The sequence below is a fragment of the Lynx rufus genome, unplaced genomic scaffold (assembly GCF_022079265.1).
Source record: "Lynx rufus isolate CCGP_SWC_20201006 ecotype Redwood Valley unplaced genomic scaffold, mLynRuf1.p SCAF_24, whole genome shotgun sequence".
Lineage (NCBI taxonomy): Eukaryota > Metazoa > Chordata > Mammalia > Carnivora > Felidae > Lynx > Lynx rufus.
Window position 1 is genome coordinate 2,122,110 of NW_025814839.1, and position 24,788 is coordinate 2,146,897.

General features: G+C 45.7%; 1 protein-coding gene across 1 annotated transcript in view; it reads right to left on the reverse strand.

Moving 5' to 3' along the window:
* The window catches only part of CFAP251 (cilia and flagella associated protein 251), a 72,777-nt gene that overhangs the window by 26,015 nt on the left and 21,974 nt on the right, over positions 1-24,788 (reverse strand). The window contains 11 exon segments of the mRNA XM_047088450.1: positions 2,595-2,738; positions 2,948-3,038; positions 7,569-7,732; positions 8,587-8,701; positions 14,753-14,937; positions 16,137-16,310; positions 17,924-18,075; positions 18,423-18,673; positions 19,404-19,598; positions 21,991-22,205; positions 24,367-24,417. Of these exon segments, the coding sequence (XP_046944406.1) occupies positions 2,595-2,738; positions 2,948-3,038; positions 7,569-7,732; positions 8,587-8,701; positions 14,753-14,937; positions 16,137-16,310; positions 17,924-18,075; positions 18,423-18,673; positions 19,404-19,598; positions 21,991-22,205; positions 24,367-24,417 (1,737 nt within the window).

Consider the following 24,788-nt stretch of genomic DNA (forward strand, 5'->3'; position numbering starts at 1 on the left):
ACGAGGATGTGGAGAAAAGGGATCCCTTATGCACTGTTGGTGGGAATAAAGAAAGAAAATGTGATTTCTGTATACATCATGGAACACTATTCAACCATAAAAAAGAAGGAAATCCTGCCATTTACGACAACATGGATGAAACTTGAGAGCTTTATGCTAAGTGAAATAAGTCAAAGAAAGACAAATGCATGTATGTGGAATCTAAAAAAAAACAAAACAAAAAAACCACAACACCAAACTCATAGAAATAGAAAATAGAGAGTGGTTGCCAGGGTACAAACTTCCAGTTATAAGATGAAAAAGTCCCAGGGAGGTAACGTACAGCATGACGACTATAGATTTTGAAAGTTCTCACCACACCAAAAAATTGTAGCTACACGAGGTGGTGGATCTGTTAACTGACCTTACTGTGGTGATCGTTTTTGCAACAATACATATATAAAATTACTAAACTGTATGCCTTAAACTATATAGGTTGTATGTCAATTTTGTCTCAATAAAGCTAGGGGGAAAAGTATATTGTCAAGGAATTTTTGCCACCATGCTTACAAAACAACAGTTACTGAGAATGTTGACACAGGGGTGCCTGGGTGGCTCAGTCGGTTAAGCATCCGACTTCGGCTCAGGTCATCATCTCGCGGTTCGTGAGTTCGAGCCCCGCATTGGGCTCTGTGCTGACAGCTCAGAGCCCGAAGCCTGCTTCAGATTCTATGTCTCCCCCTCTCTCTGCCCCATCTCTGTTTGTCTCTCAATAATAAAGTAACGTTAAAAAAATGTAAAAGAATGTTGATACAAATATATACATATATATACACACATACACAGATATGCCTATATACTCACACAAATCTGTACATATGTACATGTATATGCACACATCCTCTGTAAACTGTTGATATATATTGTGACAGACACATATAAGCCATATAATGCCAATTCCTTATTTAAAAATATAGATGTATCTATATCCATGCATAAAACAATAGAAGGAAGTCCACTAAAATGTTAACAGTGATTATCTCTGAGTAATTTCTATTTTCTTCTTTATAGTTCTATTTTCTTTAAAAAAATCTTTTTTTTTTTTTAATTTTTTTTTTTTTCAACGTTTATTTATTTTTGGGACAGAGAGAGACAGAGCATGAACAGGGGAGGGGCAGAGAGAGAGGGAGACACAGAATCGGAAACAGGCTCCAGGCTCTGAGCCATCAGCCCAGAGCCCGACGCGGGGCTCGAACTCACGGACCGCGAGATCGTGACCTGGCTGAAGTCGGACGCTTAACCGACTGCGCCACCCAGGCGCCCCTAAAAAAATCTTTTTTTAATGTTTATTTATTTTTGAGACAGAGACAGAGACAGAGCATGAACGGGGGAGGGGCAGAGAGAGAGGGAGACAGAATCGGAAGCAGGCTCCAGGCTCTGAGCCATCAGCCCAGAGCCCAACGCGGGGTTCGAACTCACGGACCGCGAGATCGTGACCTGAGCTGAAGTCGGACGCTTAACCGACTGAGCCACCCAGGTGCCCCATATAGTTCTATTTTCTAAATCAGGGTAAGTTACAAAATTAAGGCATATCCTTTAAAAATCATGTTTTCAGAGAATTACTAATACATGGAAAATGCTTATGAAATGACATCAAGAGGAAATATAGGATAAAAATATATATTCAACACAATACCAATTAGGTTTTTAAATTATATATATATATGAAATATATATATAAAATTTTATGTAGATATCCCAGAAAATACTAAAAACTGTTAAGTCTGTGTAGTGGGATTATTAGTATTTTCTTCATTTCATTTGTGTAACGTTTCCAAGCTTTCTTTCCTTTTTTTTTTTTTTTAAGATTTTTTTTTTTTTAATGTTTATTTACTTTAGAGAGAGAGAAGGGGGGAGGATCCAAAGCTGGCTCTGTGCAGGGCTCAAATTCACAAACTGCGAGATCATGACCCGAGCCGGAGTCGGAGGCTTAACCGACTGAGCCGCCCAGGTGCCCCAAACTTTCTACAATGAGAATGTGTTAACACCTCAAGTCTGAGAGAAAACCCAGTCAGTTGCATGGTAACCACGGTTTCTAAGGGGAGCACTCTCCCTCGAGAGCTTCTGGTCCCTTGCAGCCGGGCGTGTTGTGTGAGGTCATGAGGAATGACTGTGTCTCCTGAGCCCACAGCACAGGATGAGCACTCACCTCCCAGAGGCGCCCCATTCACACAGGCCAGGTTAACAGCAACTACAAAGTGAAGGTCATCCCAGTAACGACCATTTCCGGAGCTTTTCCTATGCGCCTGGCCCTGTGCTGAGTGCTTTGCGGGCATTTCTCAGGCATCATCTCCTTGAACTCATCAGGGGCCAGTCTAATTCCAAAACCCAGGCTCTTACTGGCATCAAACTCTGGTAAGGAAGAAGTCTTTAAGGAATATCTTTATGGTAAGTCTGTTTCTAAGGAGAGTGTCTGGGATGCCCACAACCTTCTTTTTGATCCATTTACGTAAGAATAATGTTAAATTTTTACTTTTGACCTATAATTGTTGCTCCCAGAGGTCGTTTTCATGAATAACATGTCCCACAGCTGCTCTTGTTTTCGTTCCGCCTACCTTTTCTTCCGAGGGGTAAAAGCCAACTGCTCTCATGACAAAAGGAAGCTCCGACAGGCAAATGTGTTCCGACACCTTTCTGGTCTCCATTGTATCAATTCCTTGACTACGGAGCTGAGAATAGTAAAAATAGTCTTCCAGCTCCTATGTGCAAATACAATGAAACACAACACACATTTTGGCTCAAGTCTGCAGCATCCATTAGGACTTCAAGGACATTTTCTAGAAAGTACGCTCTGAGCTCAGTGGGGAAAAGAGCTTTGGGAAAAAGGCAAGAAGGTTCATCCCGGGCTCATTTGTTTCACAAACTTAACTAGATGTTACCAGGAAGTGTTTACTCTGAGGACAATTACCCTGTAGAATTTTCCTTCCCTGCCACCAGCCACGAGACCGTAGAACGGGGTCAAGTCTTCGCCCCCGAGAGAAACTGCAGCCTCCAGAGCACTAGAACGGTGACAGAAACATCGCTGTTAGGGAGCGCTCGCGCCTGAGCACTGGCCAGCCCGAGTCCCGCTGGCACTGCGGACCTCGGCAGGGTGTCACGATGCCCATACAAGTAGGGTCTCCGTAAACTTGTCGGGCAAATTCCTTCTGAAATGAAGCCAAAAACGGAAAATTCAATTTCAATGTGGAACCTGGTGGTACAGGGTAGCTGCCTTAACGGTAGTGATATTCTCTCGCCGATGACAGGGCAGGCCCTTGGCAATTTGTGGGCAATCTTCGGGGAGCACGGCTCCTCCCCTGAGGGAGGCAGGGAGGGGGGGAGGGAGGGAGGACCCCTGTGCGCTGAAACCACAGTGCTCCCCAGTGGAGCGGCGTCCCTCGTGAGATCTGCGTATGACCAGAGCCAAAAACCGGGGTAAGTGCAGGTACACTGCCAACACTAATTGCTTCCATAAAAACTCGGGAGGCCACAAGGGACCCATGCCAGTCAGATAAAAATAACCCTCTGCTCTCTAACATGGGGTCAGGTTTTCTAAAAATAGGCACCGTAAATGGTAAGAAAACCTACTTTTTTGTATGAGACTGACTCTGCCCCGCACGAAATACACGTAATAGGAAATCATTGTAATAGTCCACTAACTGGATTTCTGCTAATCAGGCCATTAGCCTCTTTGTGGAGTTATTAAAACACACTTCGGTGCAGACCACAGCAGGGAAGTGGTTAAGTATCCAGAATCTGGAGTCAGAGGGACACGCGTTGAGTCCTGGCTCTGCCACTCGCAAGCAGTGTGGTCACGGGTCAGCGACAGCCTCCCTGGGCCCCAGTTTCCTCATCTATGAAATGGGAATAGTCACAGGTCTGCCTCACAGGGTTGTTTCGAAAATAAAGTGAAGGCACATAAAGGGTTTGACACGAAGCCCTTTGTTTTCCTCCGTGATGAGTGTTTGTTAGGTGTGGTGTTGAATCAGAAAGACCGGATGTGAATCCCAGCCCCACCACTTACTCCAGTGCTTGGGGGGGGGGGGCGGTCATTTAGCACCCTGGAGCTAGTTTCCAGATATATGGGGGTACCACCGTGGGGACACTGCCAGTCCCTGCCTCCCAGGATGGCTGTGAGCATGAAATCAGACAATGGGTGGAGAGCAGTCAGCACAGGGCCCGGCCCAGCGAAGGCTCAGTATGAGGAGCGATTATTACTGTTGAACTGGGCATCACTATACACCTGCATGGCTCTCCTCTTCAAAGAGTCAGCCACAAAGGCGTGCTGGCCCTCTGTGGGGGGAGCCCGCATAAGCAGGCTGCCTTCGGGTCTGGGGGAGCTGGTGTATTCTCCAGGGGGCCTGAGGCCCCTCTCCAGCAGGGCCCAGGCTTCACCCAGCTTTCAGCTCTGGTATTAGCCATCGAGGCAGGCTAATAGCCATCTGTGGCCTCCAGGCCTTGTCCAGGCCCAATCCCGACAGGCTCTGTGGGAGACCACTTTTAGCCACGTGGCTCTGGAACAGGGCCAGGTAAAGGCCAGAGGCGACACAGAGGAGCCTGTCACTACCAGGAGTGTCTGGGAAAGGCTCACAAGAGCTCCGGATTCTCTGGAAACAGCACTCTGGTGGTCAGGACCGTACTATGCACCTTACTTCCTGCCCGCCGCTGACTGACCCCAGAGAGCGAGAGGGACAGGACTGGCCTGTCCAAGCAGAGCTGGAGAAGGAAACCCACTCCCTCTGCGGTGAGAGCTCCAGTTTGTGAAATCTGAGGACTGTCAGTGGCCATGTTCAGTCCGGGTGACAAAATCCACTTGTGCAGAGAATGAAGCCAGTAGCAGAGCCCCACAGAGAGCAAGTGGCGAGGGCACCGCGTGCACACGCAGTCCCTGCACCTCGTGCAGCATGGTTACCTGAGATGCCCATGACCTTCTCATTAATTCCCCTTTGTGCTTGAGTTGGGTTTCAAATACTTGCAATAAAAAAGGGGGGTCATTAGGGCACAAAGGGCAAGGATGCTTATTGCAAACCTACTGTGTGCCGAGCCATACTTCTGGGACATGAGCTCAGTGAGGAGAAGCAGTGAACACTGTAATCAGCACATGGTAAGTTTCAGCAAATGCTCCCTAGGGGAGGAGGCAGGAGAGGAACAGCAGCTGTGGTAATCTCTACCCTCAAAACACTGATGGTATTCCCATTTAACAGATGGAGAAACTGAGACTCAGAAGTTAAGGGACTAGCCTGAGGTCATAGAGCAAGCAGGCAGGAAAGGTGGTATGTGAATCTGGGTCTTTCTGCTCTCGTCTGAGCACAGCAGCAGGACCCCAGGTGGCTATGAGGTGAAGCACAAAAGAGCATGGGGGATTTAAAAACGGGTGCCAGGGGCGCCTGGGTGGCTCAGTCAGTTGAGCGTCCCACTCTTGATTTTGGCTCAGCTCATGATCCCAGGGTCGTGGGATCGAGCTCTGAGTCAGGCTCCACACTGAACATGGAACCTGGCTGAAGACCCTCTCTCTCTCCCTCTGCCCCACTTCTCCGCTCGCTCTATCTAAACAAACAAACAAACAAACAAACAAACAAAACCATCAAAACCAAATAGGTGCTGAACAAGGGGAGGAAAAAGGCAGCATGCCGGCAAAGTCGGGGCAAAGGCACAGCACAGTACGCGTGGAATGAACCCTAGGAGAAGATGAAGGGAAGGGGTCTGCCCAGGAGAAGGTCAATGTGCTGCAGTGATCGTATTTGGGCCCAGAAGCACCCTGATTACAATCACGGGAACGTGAGCGGACTTAACATCTGTACTTCACCCTACGACTCACCGTCGTTAGACCAGCAGGGAATTTTGTTTGTTTATTTGTTTAGGGTTGTTACATTTCTTCCCATTAGTGGAGCACTGAACATATTAAGACACCAGAAACAGCAATGAAGTGCTAATTAGCTTATAATGATCCTTTGTCCCCACAACAGATTAAATTGAAATTCTCGGAAGCCTGGACTCTGGCCAGGCACCGGGAAGCCATTGGAAAGCGGGTGCCGTTTTTCACCCTTTAATCTCTACCATGATTATCGAGAAGAAGACAAAAATGAAAAGGTGTGTGTAGGGGGGGATCCTGTTCTCTCAGCAGGGTGTGGCTCGCCTCCACTGTTCCAGGGACTGGCCACACACTCAGGAGGTGCTTTTCAATGTGAGAGCTCACCTCTAGCTTCGGAATTCCCAAATTCCCACCATCTGCTCTTAGGTGAAGGCAGAGGTGAAGGTCAGAGGGACAACCGCAGCCTGAAGCCAGCGAGGACCCAGAGCAGACTCACCTGGCGAGTTTTGCTTATATTCAGGTTAAGGGAAGAAGCTCCGATGTCTGCCATAAAAGAAAGATGTACGCTTGGCAGATGACAGGGGGTACACTTTCACTGGGAGCCAGGAATCGAAGGAAGGTAGGATTCTTTAAGAGGGAAGGGGCCGCTGAGCTGTCTATACCCAGCTCTTCAATGGGACGCTGCCGGGCAGGAGGCCATCTGAGAGGCAGGGGCTGGGAGAAGGTGTTGAGGGACGGGCACTGGCTCTGCCCTGTGGCAGCTCAGTGAATCGGGGTAGATGAGAGGATTACTGTAGTACTTGCCCCCCTTTTCGGGAAAGCTCTTTAATAAGACCTTCGCAAGGAAGAACAGAGGAGAGGAAATAATGTACCGAGCCCTTAGCTCTGTGCTAGATGCCTTACCTATATTAACCTACTCAATCCTTCTTACAAGGATCCTATTAAAGTCCCTATCATTACCCTCCTTCCCCCACACCGTTTCACAGACAAGGAGTCTGAAGATCAGAGATGGTAAGAAGCATGCCCTGGGTGTCACAGCCAGCAGAAAGGAGGCTCCACACCCAAACCCATGTCTCTTGGGCCTCCAGGTGCGGGTACTGTCTGATCCTCAACCCGGACTTTTCCAGCCTCGCCCAAGGTAGAGCGTCTCAGCTCAGGGCAGGCGGGTGTGAAGAGCAGAGTGGACACACATGTTTCAAATAAGACTCCTACTATTTCTGTTACATGCGCTTGGGAGATTTGGGCAAGATCTTTGTAGCTGGTGCGAGTTTGCAGATGACAGAGTGGGAAGTATTTCAGGGGCCGCACCGAACAAAGTGGAATCACACTGCCTTCGCTGCAAACAGTAGTGAATAGTAACCTTTTATCCGCACATCGGTATGGACAGATGTCATGGGGAGGAACCTGAACGCCAGGCTGTAGGGGGTTAACACCTGTCTGCTGTTACTAGTTAAGAAAAGAGGGTCTGGGGGCACCTGGGTGGCTCAGTCGGTTGAGTATCTGACTTCGGCTCAGGTCGTGATCTCGTGGTTCATGAGTTCGAGCCCTGCGTCAGGCTCTGTGCTAACAGATCCTGGAGGCTGCTTCAGATTCTGTGTCTCCCTCTCTCTCTCTGTCCCTTCCATGCTCTCTCTCTCTCTCTCTCTCTCTCTCTCTCAAAAATTAATAAACATTAAGGAAAAGGCGTCTACACTTGACACCTTCTTTGTGGGGGTAGGGTTCTTGCCTCAACACATACCTTAAGTTGATTTCCCATTGCACCACCGATCGATCATGTCCTCCTGCCGTGAAGGCATAGCAGCCGTCATAGGAAACGGTCATTCCAGCCACCCCGCTCGGGTGGCATATAATAGCAGATGTCTTATGTGGATTGCCATCAACAGGTAAGATCTGAAGTCCAACCTAGGGAGGAATATGTAATTGGAAATTCAGATTCAGACAACTGGGGCCTGGGCTAGGACCTCGCACATTCATGTGTTACCTCCGGTTCTGTTTACTGGAAGGACGTGTGCATCTGGAGCTACCCCACACATTTCACGTGGCCAGGGGCTCACATACACTGACCCCTGTGGGGCGTTCCCTTAGGAGAGAGATGCCAGGTCCCGGTAGAGACACAGGAAGGATTTCACTGGTCTTCAGAGTCAGATATCCAAGGTTTTCCAGAATAATTCTGGAATCCCATGATTTTACGCTTTTCAATAGATTATTTAAGAAAATTTTTTTTGAAATATTTATTTATTTCTGAGAGAAACAGAGACAGAATGCGAGTGGGTTAGGGGCAGAGAGAGGGAGACACAGAATCCGAAGCAGGCTCCTGGCCCTGAGCTGTCAGCACAGAGCCCGACACGGGGCTCGAACCCACAGGCCGTGAGATCATGACCTGAGCCGAAGCCAGACGCTCAACTGACTGAGCTACCCAGGCACCCCTAGATTATTTATTAAATGTAGGACTAAGTGCAACGAGTTTGCATGTCTTTATAAATTTTTTTCCATGTAAATAAATCAGAGAGAAAACATCCTTTGGTGACAATGTGTCTTCATGGGAGTACAGAAAATATAGTTAACTCTGCTCAAAAATGCCTCCTAAGAACCATTTCCACTCATTTATGGCAAATTTCAGTATCACTGTGGACAGGGACAGAAGTCAGGGGCTGGGCCATGACACCCAGCATCCTAGAGTCTGATCCTACTTGGGGCTGACTGCCACTCAAAACCCACAGAGTCATCTCACAGAGGCAGAGAGCAGAGGCTCATACCTTGTCTCTGTTAATAAACACCATGTAGCGTTTCTGCAGTTCCAAGGTGCTCTTCACTGGGAGGATTTGTACCTGTTCAATGGAAGAACCGTAAACTGGCCCAAGAAGCGTCTTTCTGCATGAGAAAAAAAAAAAGAAACATTTTTAATTCCACAAATCTGAATGCAGTTTTCCTGACTAGCTACGTTTCACGATGCTGTATACATTTTAAATTCTGAATTTCCTGACCTGTCACTTGGCTAAGAACCTCGCTCTCAACTGCGGCTAACAGCTGCCATAAATAAGGGGCACAGCCTCAAACGGTAAATGCTCCAGGAAAGTCAGACTGTGAAGGACGCTTTCTGCGTGGAGGTTCTGACTTTCCTTCCTGACGGCTGAGTGAAGGGAACATTATGCCTCGAGGATGTGTACGGGAACAGGGGATGTGAAAAAGGCGGTGAACGAGAGGCACGCGTGGGCAGGAAGCAGGAAAACACCCCTTCCTCAGTGGTCGGCCAAGAGATTAGATGACGTGATACCTGTTGCTACAGACGCCTGACGCGCGGGTCCGAGTGCAACACACAGACTTCCGAAAAAACTGTGACTCAGACTGTAATGAATTGTACCTCCACAATGGTCAGACTTCTTTAACTCAGACTCTGTTAGGAATCTGATCTGAGGCGAGGAATTGACGGGATATTACCCTGAGCCCGGAGCAGGACATTTCCTGAAGCTGGAAAATGGTAGCTTCAGGACTCTGGCTCACACAGGCATCTCCTGAGGCCTAGGAGGAGTCCTGGTGTGTTTTAGTCTTAATTATATACCCCCTTTTTTTTAACAGTGCCCACAAATCCGAACACACTTCATACCTCGCAAAACCTGGATCTGTCCCTGTGAGGCGAGTAGCTATTACAATCTTATTATAAGTCCCTTGTTGTTTGGATGTGTTTTCTCCCTGTGTCCCCTGTCCCCGGGGACAGTACATACTCCATGTACGTGCACTGAACAAAGTACAAATCCATTAAACAGCCTTTTTTAAGGACCTTCTGTGCCAGGCACTGTGCGAGGTGCTCGGACCCAGACGTGAGCTCACAGCCTGGCAGGGACGACAGGCACGGGAGCACCGTGAGGGCAGAGGCATGGGAACAGGCAGGTTCAGGGCTCAGAGACAGCTCTGAGGAAGGAGACCTGTGAGCTGGGTGTGCAATGGTGAGTTGGAAAGGTGGAGAAGAATATGGAGGTGACAGGACAGGCAGTGACAACAGGGGGTGCAAGTGCATGGAAGATGGACTGTTGGTGGAAAACTGCGGAAGGAAAATTTAAGGGGGAAGGAGTGGGAGGTGGAGGGCGGTGAGCTGAGCAGGGGAGCAGGGCCCAGTTGTGAGGGCAGATGCTGGCCGGGCTGCAGGATGCTTCAGGGGGCCGGGGGCGGGGGGGATCAGGTTGGATGATCCATGGTCAGGGTCATACACATGGAGACTTAGGCGAAATGTCAGAAATGCTAAACAGCCACTTGAGGGACCACACGTTGGTTAGCCACAAGTCACCCTGTGTGGGGATGTCCGAGGACCTTCCCCAAGTATCCCTGAGTGGACAGAGGTGGGGAGACCATGGCTAAGAGAAGACTGATTTGAATCCCACGTGGAGGACGTGGGGCTGTCACACACCGCTGGTGGGAACGTGAGCGGGTGGCACTGTTTGGTAACCAGTCTGGCAGCTTCTCATCATGGTTAAACAGTTACTATGCGATCTGGCACTTCTACTCCCAGGTCTCTACCCAAGAGAAATGGGACATGTATCTGCATGGAAACCTACACACAAATGTTCATAAGAGCCCAACACAGAGACAACACCGATGTCCACCAACAGGTGAATGAATAGACAGATGAGGTAGACATTTTTTTTATGTTTACTTATTTTTGAAAGAGAGACAGAGCGTGAGCAGGGGAGGGTCAGAGAGAGATGGAGACAGAATTGGAAACAGGCTCCAGGCTCTGAGCTGTCAGCACAGAGCCCAATGCAGGGCTCGAGCTCACGAACTAACTGTGAGATCATGACCTGAGCCGGAGTCGGGCACTTAACCGACTGAGCCACCCAGGTGCCCCCAAATGGGATACATCTATAAAATGGAGTATTATTCAGCCATAAAAATGAACACTGAAACATGCCACACCACAGATGAACCCTGAAAACAGGATGCTGAGTGAAATAAGCCAGACACAAAACGTCACACAGGCATAATTCCATACACACGAAATATCCATAATAGATAAATGTACAGAGACAGATGCAGATTGGTGGCTGTCAGGAGTGGGGCAGGAGTTGGGGAAGGAAGGAAGGAGGGTATGGGGGGTGGCTGCTAATGGGTGCAGGGTTTGTTTTTGGGGTGATGAAAATGCTCTTGGATTAGACAGTGGTGATGATTGTACAACTTTGTAAATATAGTAAAAACCACTGAAAAGGGGTAAATTTTATATGTAAAACGTATCTTGATTTAAATTGTAAGTAAACAAACAAAAAAAAAAAGGTCGAACTATTCAGCCTCCCGATGCTTCCACTTCCTCAACAGTAAATGGGGACAATGACGATGACAGCACTTGCCCCAGGAGTCAGTGGTAAACATTAAGTAGGTTAATATACATAAAGCACTTGGAACAATTTCTGGCACATAGTAGGAGCCAGACAATGTAACTGTCACCATTGTTAAGCATATCTGACAATTTCATAAAGTTAGCATCTTTTGCTTCTAATTAAAAAAGTATTACATATTCATTGTAAACAATTTCACACATTTAGACATGCATAAGATAGACAGTCTACCTAGACCCCCACATTGCTGCACTCTTTCATCCCGAGATAATTGTGGGTAACAGTCTGGTGTCTGAGACTTGAGAATTTCTTTTATGTATTCTAACCTATATAATTATAATTTTATGTGAAAATTATATAAATTATGGAAACACCATTGTATATGAAAATATAGTATGTCATAGAGATAGTTGCATGATACTACACAGAAAGCTGATTTTTTTTCTTTCTTTTTTTTAAGTAGGCTTCATACCTAGCACAGAGCTCAGTGTGGGGCTTGAACTCACGACCCTGAGCTCAAGACCTGAGCTGATCAAGACAAATGCTTAACCCAGCCACCCAGATGCCCCTCTTTTTTTTCTTTTCTACAAGCAGTATCATGTTTCAGCGTAGTAACAAGCCATCATTTAACCAATCCCCTATTAATGGACATCTGGATTGTTTCCACTTTTGAAAATATTTTCAAACAAGACATCCTTTTACTTATGTCTTGGCATACTGGGTGAGGACGTCTGTGGGCTACATTCCTAGACATCAGACAACATGATGCAAATTAACAGCGGGCAACAATTGCTCTCCCAAAGGATGCCCCAGTTTCCACATCTCCCCAGCAGGCAGAGAGTGCCCACCCCCCTACACCTTTGCCAACACTGTGCACTGTTGGTCAACTTTATCTTTGCTAATCTCGTTCGTGAACAATGATGTCTTGCTTTCATCTACATCTTTGATACACTAGTGAACATCTGCTCATAGGTTTATTGGCCTTTTTCTGCGAACTGCCTTTTTAAGGTCTAGATATTTTTTAATGCATTTTAAAATTGTTTTGGATTTATCATGAAAAGGCACTTCTTACCCAAGTAAGTGTGGTTATGAGGCCTTATTATTCCTACAACTTAAAAGATGCTTTATGCAAAGGGCTTTACTTTGGAGTGATGGAGATGTTTTGGAATTAGATACAGGTGGTTGTTGCATGACATTGTGAATGCATTAAATGCCAGTGAATTGTTCACGTTAAAATGGTTAGTTTTGGGGTGCCTAGGTGGCTCAGTCAGTTAAGCATCTGACTTTGGCTCATGTCATGATCTCACAGTTCGTGAGTTCAAGCCCCATGTTGGGCTCCGCGTTGATGGCTCGGAACCTGGAGTCTGCTTTGGATTCTCTGTCTCCCTTTCTCTCTCTGCCCCTCCCCGGCTTGTGCTCACTCTCTCTCTCTCTCTTTCAAAAATAGACAAACATTAACAAAATTAAAAAATAAAATGGTTAGTTTTTATGTTTTTTTAAATGTTTATTTTTTTGAGAGAGAGACAGAGCTGAAGTCAGACACTCAACCGATTGAGCCACCCAGGTGACCCTAGTTTTTATGTTTTGTGTTATTGAATTTCACTTCGATAAATTATTTTTTAAGGGACACCTGGGTGGCTCAGTTGGTTAAATGTCCAACTCTCGATTTCAGGTCAGGTCGTGGTCTTGGGGTCATGAGATCAAGCCCCACTTTGGACTCCACGCTCAGCATGGAGCCTGCCTGACATTCTCTCTCTCTCTCCTCTCCCCCTCCCCTGCTCAGGCTGTCCTCTGAAAAAAATAGTAAAAGATGTTTTATGAAAAGAAATTTTTAAATAAAAATAAAAAGATGCCTTATGCTAATTTCCAACTGATTATCAATGGCAGAAACTCCTCTAACTGTGTGGCTCTAGGTCTCTGCTTAGTAATTGTTAGCAGGAACTTCGAGCCTGGGAGCCCTCCATGCCCAATCTATCTGCTTGGCAAAGTCAGATTTTCTCAGGACTTGCATATCTATGGGATAGTCCATGTCCAAAAGGTTTGTTTCCATTAAAGATGATGTACAAAGATTCCAGGATCGCCCTAAAATTCTTTTGCCATGTATCTTTCAAATGTCTCTTTCCCAGTGTTTTAACATTAAAAAAAAGTTGTGCTGGATTTCTCTCCTATTCATGCCACATGACATAGCATTTCTCAGTCATTTTTCCTTGTACCCTTCTGGAAACAAATGTCTAAAAAAGGAAGAAGAAGAAGAAGATGATGGTGATCCTTTGAGGACCTATCTTACTGAGAAACATTTCAAAACGATGATCTTCCTCAAGCATAGGGCCAGCTGCTATTGGCCAGTTTTCTCACTTCTTTCTCCCAGGTGAGGTCACTAATGAGTTCTCACCTCTGTGTTTCTCCAGCCTCCACGCCTCTGATCTTGCCAGCCATACCACAAGGCAGCCAAACCACAGGCAGAGAGGGGATGCACCCAAAGCAAGGGCTGCACCGGCACTCAGTGGTGCGAAGTAGAGGACAGAGTCAGAACTAGGTTCAAGGATTAAGTCTCATCCTTTCCTGAGCAGCAATTTCTGTTGCATGTCAGAACCTCAGTGGGATAATACTTGGGAGCGTTGTTGAAGAAGAGTGCAGAGCCCTGGTGCAGGGACGGTGCACCATAATCTGTATCTATCAGGAGGAGCAAACCCTGGGGGCCAGGCCTAGCAGCACAAGTGCCAAGCACAGATGTAGACCTACTTCAGGATGGAGAGGCTGCTGCTCTGAAAGGCTCAGCTTTGAAGATGCCCTGGGCTTGGTCCTTTGGCCGCTCCTCTATACACTTTTCCCTTCTGGAATCTTCTCTCATCTCATGGCTTTAAAGCACCATGTGCTCCTGACCTCAAACATGGACCCGGCCCAGAACTCCCACGAACTCCACTCCCCCACCAAGATGCAAATTCCATGGTGGCAGGAACAATGCTGTTTGCATCTCCACCTTCAGCACCTCGGACAGAACCTGGCTCAGGTAGGGGCTGGGTGAATACCGCGGAACACACGAATGCCTTCAGGTAAACTGAAAAACTCCTTTAGGAGCCAAGAGTAAGAAAAATTGCACAATTAGGGGCATCTGGCTGGCTCAGTCGGTAGAACATGTGATTCTTGATCTCGGGGTTGTGAGTTTGAGCCCTACGTTGGGTGCAGAGATTACTTAAAAAATAATAATAAAATCTTTTTTAAAAAATCACACAATTGGTAGTATTCAAGTGAAAATATCTGTTGTTATCCACGAGGGAAGGATAGGAGAGTTTATAAAGCATCAGCAACTTCTCGGGTTCCTTCACAGGGTCTCAGGCACTGAGCTCTGGGTCCCTCATCTCTGTGCAGGGCTGGGCTCAGAAGAGGGCTCTGGATTTGCATCCTGCCTCTGGCAACTTCCCAGCCACGTGACCCTGGATGAGAATTTCTCAACTTTTCCATGCCTTTCTTTCCTCCTCTGCAAAGTGAGTGTGAGTAAAGGTAGCCAAGCTGCTCATGGGTCCATGAGCTGGGACGTGAAATAAGCTGGGGGCTGAGGAACTGATTTCTGCATCAGTGGGAGGCTCCTGCTGCTTACCTGCACATTTTCGTGGTGGAATTAAAAAGTTTCACTTTGTAGCCACTGTTGCAAATGAGCAGGAAGAGTTCCCTGGTGAGTGGTGGGTACCAGACCATACAGGTAGGGTAGTTGCCCTGATCGGTTCGGTGAATGTCCAGGACTTCCAGGTGGTCTTTGGAGCTCTTAAGAAGATTATACTCGATCTGCAGAGGAGCCCAGATGTTCACACATGAGGACTGAGCCAAATGAAGTCAACCCAGTCTTATTCTGGGGGAAACAACGTTGGGCCTCTTAAGAGAAGACGTGCTTAGACCCTTGCTCCTAATAAGCTGCCATTATGGAGCATTCCTTATGAGCAAAGACAGTGAGCTAAGCACCTTAAAAACATGTTGCCATTTAACACTCACGACTCCCCTGTCAAGTCGTACCATTGTGCCCATTTTACAGATTAGAAAACCTGTTCAGAGTGGTTCAGTGGCTTGCCCAAGGTCACACAGCTAAGAACTGGTAGGGTGAGAATTCAAATTTAGGTTCCAACTGACTCCAAAACCTGAACTCTCACAGTTATGTTATACTGTCTCCCTTAACATTATCTTGGGAACTCTTTGAGGGTGGGAACTAATTCATATCTAAATCTCAGCACTTGACCATGATAAATTAGCAGCTTGCTGAATTTCACCCATAGGTAGATTTTGGTGGCCAGGCCAGGATGAATGAATGGATGGGTGGCCATAGTAAAGGAGACAAAGGGATGGAGGAAAGGGAGGGAGCGAGGAAGGAAGTTAAGATGGATAGAAACAGAACTTCTTTGACTCACGATGGGGTTACATCCCAATAAACCTATCGTAAGTCAAAAATGCATTTAACACACCTACCCCAGGGAACACCGCAGCCTAGCCTGGCCCGCCTTAGATGTGCTCAGAACACGGACATGAGCCTCCAGTTGGGCACAGTCATCCACCACAAAGCCTGTTTTATAATGAGGTGTTGACTATTGCATGTAATTTACTGAATCCTGTACTAAAAGTGACAAATGTAACAGCCGCGTGGGTGCAGGTGGCTGTCTGTGTACCACCCGTTGACCCTCCCGACCGTGTGGCTGCCTGGGAGCTGCTGCGGCCTCTGTCCAGCATCGCGGGAGAGGGTGGGGCCACAGGTCGCTAGCCTGGGACAGGGTCCAGATTCAACCTTTCAAACACAGCTTCTACTGAAGGAGCATTGCTTTTGCACATCCTTGAGACCAAGCATCGACCCAGAGATGTTTATGCTACTATGTTATGCTGTACACTCATTTTCTCCAACATGCACTGTGGGCCCAGTGCTATACCAGATGCCAGGGACACAACAAGAATGAAATACACACAGTCCCAGTGGTGAGATAAACGGACACTGAACGGCTTACCAAGAGCCTGTCTTTCCCGAGGCTCAGCAGTCTCGGCTCATTGCTGTCCAGATGAACCCCAAACAGGAGACTGCAAATGCTTTTGCGATGAGAACGAAGTCTTGCCAGATATTCCCAGACCCTGTGTCCATTTCTGACTACCACCACATAAACAGACACGGTAAAACGTACATCCTGAATAGGAGCAAAAGAGTACAAGTCATTCCTTGCTAGGTTTTGTAACTTGAAAATCATCATCATGTTTTTCATACTGTTTTTCATACATGTTTTTCATGTTGCCATTAGAATATTTTATCCAAGAGGCACCCGGGTGGCTCAGTCGGTTGAGCATTCAACTCTTGATTTGAGCTCAGGTCATGATCCTAGGGTTGTGAGATCAAGCCCTATGTCAGGCTCTGTGATGACAGCATGGAACCTGCTTGAGATTCTCTCTTTCTCTCTCCCTCTGCCCACCCCGCACTCTTGTCTGTGCTGTATCTCTAAAACAATAAAAAGAATAATAAAGAAGACTATTTTATCCAAAAATAAATTTTAGTCTATCAGAGCAAGTAATAAAATAACACCCATTTGGGGTGCCTGGGTGGCTCAGTCAGTTGAGCGTCCAACTTCAGCTCAGGTCATGATCTCTCAGTTCGTGAGTTCAAGCCCCGTGTCGGGCTCTGTGCTGACAGCTCGGAGCCTGGAGCCTGCTTCAGATTCTGTGTCTCCCTCTCTCTGCCCCTTCCCCACTCATGCTCTGTCCCTCTCTATCTCTCAAAAATGAATAAACGTTAAATTAAAAAAAAACAACAATACCCATTTTACAGAGGAACATATTAAGGTTAACAGTAGATAACCCACGAAGGTAATTGTCGGGGAGAGAGACACTGACACTGTGGCCTTACCCTTCTTTCTGGTCCCCACCTCTTTCTGTGTGGAAAAATGAAACCCTGACTCTTTTGCCTTTGTCCTCCCTTCTCTGTATCCAGCTACACAAAACTTAAAACATGTAAGTTCTAAATAGTATCATGGCTGAGAGTGAACTGGGTAGGAGAGTGTGTGAGAGCAGCCTGAGGGAAGGGGGCGCCAAAGTCAGGTGCTGCAGGGGCGCAGAGGCTCAGCTTTGGTCCCGTACAGGCAGGACCAGAGGAGGAGCCGGGCACAGAGGCAGGGGTGGGAGAGCATGGGGGACATGGTGGCTCTTACTCCTCACCCCACATCAAGGCAAGACTTGCGCATTGCAGACCAGGAGAGCTGGCAGGAAGGGAGAGGTTAAAGGTCTCAGAAAATCTTTACTGAGCTTAAGAGCCCTATTCACAGAGGGAAGGAACAGAATCCAAAACACCAGGGAAGACTGTGCTTTGAGATGAATGAGAATGTCATCTTGTCAAAAATCAAAGAGAAAGATGAAAGGATGGATGCCGAGAAAGGGGTCCAGAAACCAACACACCAAAATGAGCTGTCAGGATGGCCAAATCCCAGTCTGCAGGTCCTGAGGCCCGGTCTCGTTTTCGAGCGAGAGTCTCCCCCACCCCCTTTACAGCGGCTTTGTGGAGATACAGTTCACACTCCACACAATTCACACCTTTAAAGTGTGCAACTCCATGGTTTTTAGTGTACTCACAGAGCTCTGCCCCATGCCACAATTTTAGAGCATTTACATGACCCCTCAAAGAACCCCGAACCCATCAGCAGTCACTCGCCAGCGATCCCCACCCACCCCCACCCCACCACCCCCAGTCCTCTCTCCCTTTTGGTCGTAAACAAGGCTGCTATACCACTGGATGGCACACAGTGGAAACACTTACAGCAGTTGCCATGTACTGGGAGTCATGCGAGAAGCTGACGTGAGTCACACTGGTTCTGGAATATTTGAAAGGCTCCGGGATTTGGTTTTCTAAGGACATTGCATCAAGGATGTAAACTGTCCCTTCAGTGAAGCCGGCTCCAAGAAGGACTCCTGAAATCACAGGCCAGAGAACAATGCTGGTAAAGGATTTCATTCATTGAAGAAACATAGACTCCGGGCCAGGCCTTGTTCTAGGTGCTGAGGAGACAGCAATGAACATGATGGACAAGGACCCTGGATGGAGAAATAGACTGAAAAGCAGGAGTCTCTGGGATGAGTGCTCAGAGACTACTAGGCACCGAACGCCGCAGGGTCCAGAGGGACAAGGTCCAGTCCTCTGGCCTGCTGGGGGGAGTGCGGTCAAGGTGAACTTCCTGGAGCTGTTACAGCCAAGGGCTGCAGCCATTTGGGTCTGTTTTTGATTTGGAGACTAAGACAGGCTGATGAAATGAAAATACCTTCAGGGTTATAGGTTAGACTCTGGATGCCGAGCCCCTTCTCAAAGACCCTGCTGAAAAGGTATTTTTTCTTTTCATAATCCCACACTTTGATCATCCCACAGAGACTCCCAATGGCGAGGAGGGGTTGATACGGGTGGCAGGAGATGGCACAAATGGCATCCTTGGGCTCCACGAATAACTTCTCAAGTTTGGTCCCGTCTGTCGTTAAGTGGTACACTGTAGCGTCAGATGTTCCGATGATAAGATTCCTGTTTGCCAGGGAGAGACCAGACACTATCAGCGTTTGCAGGGAGCGGGGCACGCCAGCTATTCTGCTTCTAATTGCACATGAAACGCCTCTGTCGTCTGTAATTTAGTGACATTATTAACCCACCATCTCCAAAAATATACTACCAATACCCAACAGCTTCCATTTGCAAGTGAAAAAGCCCACATTTCTACATGTAAATTGAGTCATTAAGTATGCAGATGGACAGTCAGTTGTACAATTAGCTAATCTGCACATGCAAATATTCATTTGTGTATGCAAATATGGAGTTTGGTGCACACATACAGATGTGCCTGCAAATACGGCAAGGGTAATTAAGCAGACTCGCACATAATTCAGTCTCGAAATGTTATGGCTATTAATTATCAAATGCCTTTAACCGCAGCGCTAGGGCAAACTCGGCCTGGAGAAGAGACACCAAGCTACAGCGAGGGACTCCAAACACAACAGAGATTAGAACTCAGGGATAAGCCCTTTCCAGCTTCCAGTCGCTGAAGAGTCTTAATATGAAAATAATGCCTCATTTTAAAAAATGATTAAATAGGGATGATAATCAGCCTTGGAGATCCATCTTCGAGCCCTGCAAAGGACTGAGCAATCCTGTTCTGTCACATATGCTAGGAACAAGGTGAACATTCCACCGCATGCCAACTATAAGACATCAATCATTTTTTTGGCCACTCAAATGACTAGATTCATTAACAACTTACCTTACGATAAAAAGGTCACCTTTTAAAGTGCAGTCTGGAGGATAGTTTGATTTTTCGGTAGGCGGAGCTGCTGGGGTCTTTGAAAAGGACAGGGTCCTTATGGAGCTCAGTTTGAAGTGGCTGTACCAGTTAACAATGGACAGGGTGCGATCGTAGAACTTAATGTTACCTCTAATATCACCTGTGACAATATAGCTGAAATGGAGAAAAACGTGAGTTTGTTAGCTAACTGTAATAAGGACCAGATATCTATTGAACAGCTAATCATATGTCAGGCTCTAGACTCTGGGAATTGTCAAAACTTGACTTCATACTACCATCCAAGGCTGATTTTACTGTTATTCCACTTTACATCTAGGAAACTCAGGCTCAGAGAAGTTGAGAAATTTGCTCAAGGCCTGGGTTTGCCAGATTTAGCAAATAGAAATGGAGGTTGCCCAATTAAATTTGAATTTCAGTTAAACAATGAGTAATCTTCTAGCTTAAGTATGTCCCAAATAACGTACGGGATATACTTATACAAGGCAACCCTATCAGGCCCTGTGGCTAGACTATGCAGGTGTACCTAATGCAAACTCTGTGCTCTTGCTTTACTCTCCCTGCCTTCCCAGATCAGCCATGTGCAGTGGCAATGGGCAGTGATTTACATTCTCTGCCGTGAAACCGTCTACCAGCCCTCCGATATCACCCAGCCTGGCAATAGGACACAAGCTGCTTTACAAGAAGGCACTGTTGTTAGAGCCATCGTAAAACCCTGTCCAGTCATCACAGCCAAAGGCAGTGCCGCGTGACAAAATGGCTTTTATTTCCAGTCCTCAGATCCATTCCAAATGGGCTTTTTTAAAAAAAGCCTCTAACGTAATTCTAATTGGGGGGGGGGCAGGGGGATGAATTTCCTCTCATATACGCAAAGTGATTAAATGATGTTTCTGATTAATAAGCGAGGCAGGTGGGCAGAGTAATTGGCTAGAACACCTTTCACTGCCCTCTGCTGGACAGAAAAGGCAAAACAAGCCAAGTATTTTCAAGACCTTTCCTTCATGGGCTCCCTGGTCCCGTCTGGGTTTTATTTAACACGGAGAGAGGGGAACAGAGGGCTGGTCTTCACTGGCCCTAACCCCCAAGTAATTAAAGGTTGGTTCATCAGCAGCAGCAATTCCATCACTGTCTTCTCCACACCACTACGTGAGGACGGCAATTTACATTTCTCTTTGAAAAGCCATGCCAGACCCTCACTGCTCCCTTTATTAAAAGAAATGAGGGGCGCCTGGGTGGCGCAGTCGGTTAAGCGTCCGACTTCAGCCAGGTCACGATCTCGTGGTCCGTGAGTTCGAGCCCCGCGTCAGGCTCTGGGCTGATGGCTCAGAGGCTGGAGCCTGTTTCTGATTCTGTGTCTCCCTCTCTCTCTGCCCCTCCCCCGTTCATGCTCTGTCTCTCTCTGTCCCAAAAAATAAATAAATAAACGTTGAAAAAAATAAAAAAAAAAAAAAGAAATGAAAATGAAAGCAGGGCTTTTGGAAAGCAGATGGCACAGTGGCTCCAATTATATGGGCATGGTCCTTGTCATTTGGCAATTTTCTCCATCACTTTTGGGAACTTCTCTAGCATACTAACTTTTTCACCTAGGGCTCCCTTGTGCCAGACGATGTGTTACAAGTTTTACATGCTTTGTGTCACAAAATCCCCATAAAATCACTCTGAGAGAGATAGTATTGTTATGCCCATTTTACAGATGGAAAGATGGAGGCTCAGCAAAGTCCCTTGCCCAGGGTCCCTCAGCAGGGAACAGATGCACCTAGAATGTAAACCCCTTTCTATCTGAGACTAAGGCTTTTAATGATCCTCTCTGAGCCCCCACAACCTCTCAAGTCAGTGAACTTCATAAAGGTCTGTTGTATTTCATCTTTTCATAATGGGTAAGTGTTATTTATTTATTTATTTATTTATTCATTCATTCATTCATTCATTCATTCATTCTGAGAGGGGCGGGGGGAGGAGAACCAGTGGGGAAGGGGCAGAAAGAGGGAGACAGAGGATCTGAAGCAGGCTCTGTGTTGACAAGAGAGAGCCATACATGGGACTTGAATTCACAGACTGTGAGATCATGACCTGAGCCGAAGTCAGGGTCCCTGAGTGGCTCAACCAACTGAGCCACTCAGGGACCCTGGTAAGTGTTACTTTGTAATCAGAAAAAAACCCCAACATAGTTATTGACGTTATTTTCTTAAAATTAAAGTATGTAAAATTTAGGGTGCAAAATAAAGTCGAATTAGTGTGGAAGAAAAAACAAGTTACTTTTTGTTTCACCAACACAAAGGGATTTTTAAAAGTAATATATGCCCATGATTTAAAAAATAATAATAAAAGCAAACCAATTAGTACAAATGAGACTATAAAAAGAGGTGAATCTAACCCCCACCCTGATCCTACTTCTCCATTCTTTTCCTCAGAGGCAACAAACATTCCCAGTTAATAACGAATTTCCCCAGAAATATTCTATGCATATACAAAATACATGTATACATCCAAAAGGGTTTTAAAATACTTTTGTAATCCTTGATAGCTACTTTTTAATTAAGTTAATTACCTATCAACTGTAGTAAGCACAGTGATGCCCTCTTTCTGCAAATGAACCAATTTACAAGGTTTGATATGAGGAAAGTCCAGAGAGGCGGAGGCAGACGATGGGGGGCGGTATATGTCCCAGACAACCAGCTTCCCTTCCATTGTTGCTGAGAGTATTTGTGTTAAATTCAAATGAAAGACTGACTGGGTTAATTTTCCCACGAGCTTGTTGAACGTCTGCATTTCAAAAGACAGATTACAAGTTACCGTTGGTAATAAATATAAAACAAAACATTTATCAATATGACATTTTATAATATTACATTGAAATACACTAGGAAAAAGATAAAATTTAAACAAAACAATCACTAACAAATCTCTCCCTCGTGGATTGCCGGGGTGCAGGCAGTTCTGAGCCTCTGAAGGTTTGCTCAGAGCCAAGTGAAGGGTTATGTACTGTGCTAATTAAACTGTTTGCTTAAATCAAATGAAAGAGTGGTTAATCGCTTGTTTATACCTGTTCAACTTCTCTTACTTTCAGAGTAAGGGGTTTCAGAGACTGATAAAGAGACTAATGTCTGTCGTGAGCATGCTCCGGTTGTAAGATATCATAAAGTAATTATCCCAGTCTCATAATTATAGCCTTTTTTCCCATCAGTAGAAATTAAGTACCATACAGTACAGAAATGCCCCTGACTCCTTATGAAATGTGTGCTACAAAAAATAAGGCACTAGGCCATCTCTCTTAGGCAACATCTTAGAGATGAAGTATAGAAAGAACCCAGAGCAGTGAGTGGAGCCCCACAGTGAATATTTAACAAATGAGTAAATCAAAGAAACTCCACATTTTGTCATGCAAGACAGCATGTCTGCTGCCCGGTTCTCCCAACTACACAGACAAGACTCTACGGTTTACCTCTATTGCCCTGAACACAAGAGGGTCAGGAAAACAATAGCTGGTTAAGCAAGGGCGTCAAGTTCTTTCTAAGAGCAGCTCTGATTCAATACAAGGCATTTTCATCATTTCAAACTACAGACAATCCTCACTGTGGGTTCTGTATCTGCAAATTCACCTCCTCGCTGAAATTTATTTATAACCCAAATCAATCCTTGTGGGACTTTCAATGATCATTTGCGGACATGCACATGTGCAGAGAGGCAAAAAAAACTGGACTCTCCCTAGGCGCACGTTCTTAGCTGAGGTCAAGCAAGGATGCGCTCTGCCTTACTTCAGCTCTCAAATTGTAAACAAGTGTCCTTTTCGTGGTCTGTTTAGTGCCATGTTGTTTGCAGTTATGAGGTGCTTTTTGTTGGCGATTTCAGTACTTAAACTGGCCCCAAACAAGATACTGAAATGCTGTTCCTGAGTGCAGGAAGGCTACGATGTGCCTTCCAGGGGACAGACCTGAGTTAGATAAACTTCATTCAGGCATATGTTCCAGAGTTGTTGGTTGTGAGTCAAAGTTAATGAATCAACATTACATATTAAATACGGTGTCTTTAAACAAAAACATACATAAAACGAGGTTATGCATCTATCTGTTGACGAAAATGTTAATGACCAGAGGCCGGCAGGAACCTAATCGTGTATTTCACCTAGGAGCAATGACTTCGTATTCACTATCTGAGGTCTGCAGAGACTTGATCCAACGTAACTGCCACGAACAATGAGAACTGACTTTATTTTGCGAAAACTTTGATTTATGAAAAAGAGCTTGCAGACAGAATATTCTCTCCTTGTATTCATCCATCTCATATTTTTTTTTGGCATGCCCTCTTAATAAGTTCCTATAAATCATAACAAGAGTGAAGAATGAAAGAAGAAACATCATAAGATGCTCGCTGGGGGCAGTGACATGGGTGTCAAATGCAGAAAATGCTGTAGGAGACAGGACCCCAGTTCCACCTTGGACGGGACAGCTGGAGGTGAGTAGGCAAGACAAACAGTTTCCTCCAACCCCTGCTGCACTGCCTTCCCCCTGGTTCTTAAACCTCCCAATACCCCACATCAGGTTTTATTGCTCTGAAAACTGGGTGGCTTAAAAAGGATCCACTCATGTTCAACTATTATATCACTCCAAATTAATTTTCATTCTGTGTCTCTCACACACACACACACACACACACACACACACACACTCACATTAGTAAATCTATCACTCTTTTGGATATTTTCTCAGGGTAGTCAACTATCATTTCCATAATATTTTATTTTGAACAAAAGTCCATTATTTTCAGCTGGCAATTCAATATGGTGAAGGACCCAAGTAAAAAATTCAAATGATTTCCCAGTGGTTTAATATCAAGACACCAAGAGTAGCCCAAAGCGACTAAGCTCACACATACATATTTACTCTGCACAAACTCTGACATATAAAAGTGGAACAGGCATACTCACTTTTTCTGTTAAATGTGGGGCACTGTGAGCAAGTATATCTCTCTCTTCACACTGTTAAGTACAGAAAAAATAATCACTACTAAAAAAAAAAGACCTGGTTTCCAAAAGAAGAATATAACCACAAAATCAAAACAAATGCATCTAAACAGGCCCAGAGCTTTGCAATCTCTATAGATAAGGGAGCCTGCTGCCTCCAGGAACATCTGAAAACATTCTGAAAGAAAAGCAAATACATAAAAAAAAAAATGCCACAAATGGTTGTGACTTTAAATGGGAATGAATGCAAATCTGAATTCTACATTTGTAAGGCATTAAAGCTACAATAAATACTGGAAGTAATGACTACCACTGAAAAATCAGTGATTCATTCAATCAGTGTTTTCGTTTTGCATTTTTAACTGAGGTAAAACCCACATAACATA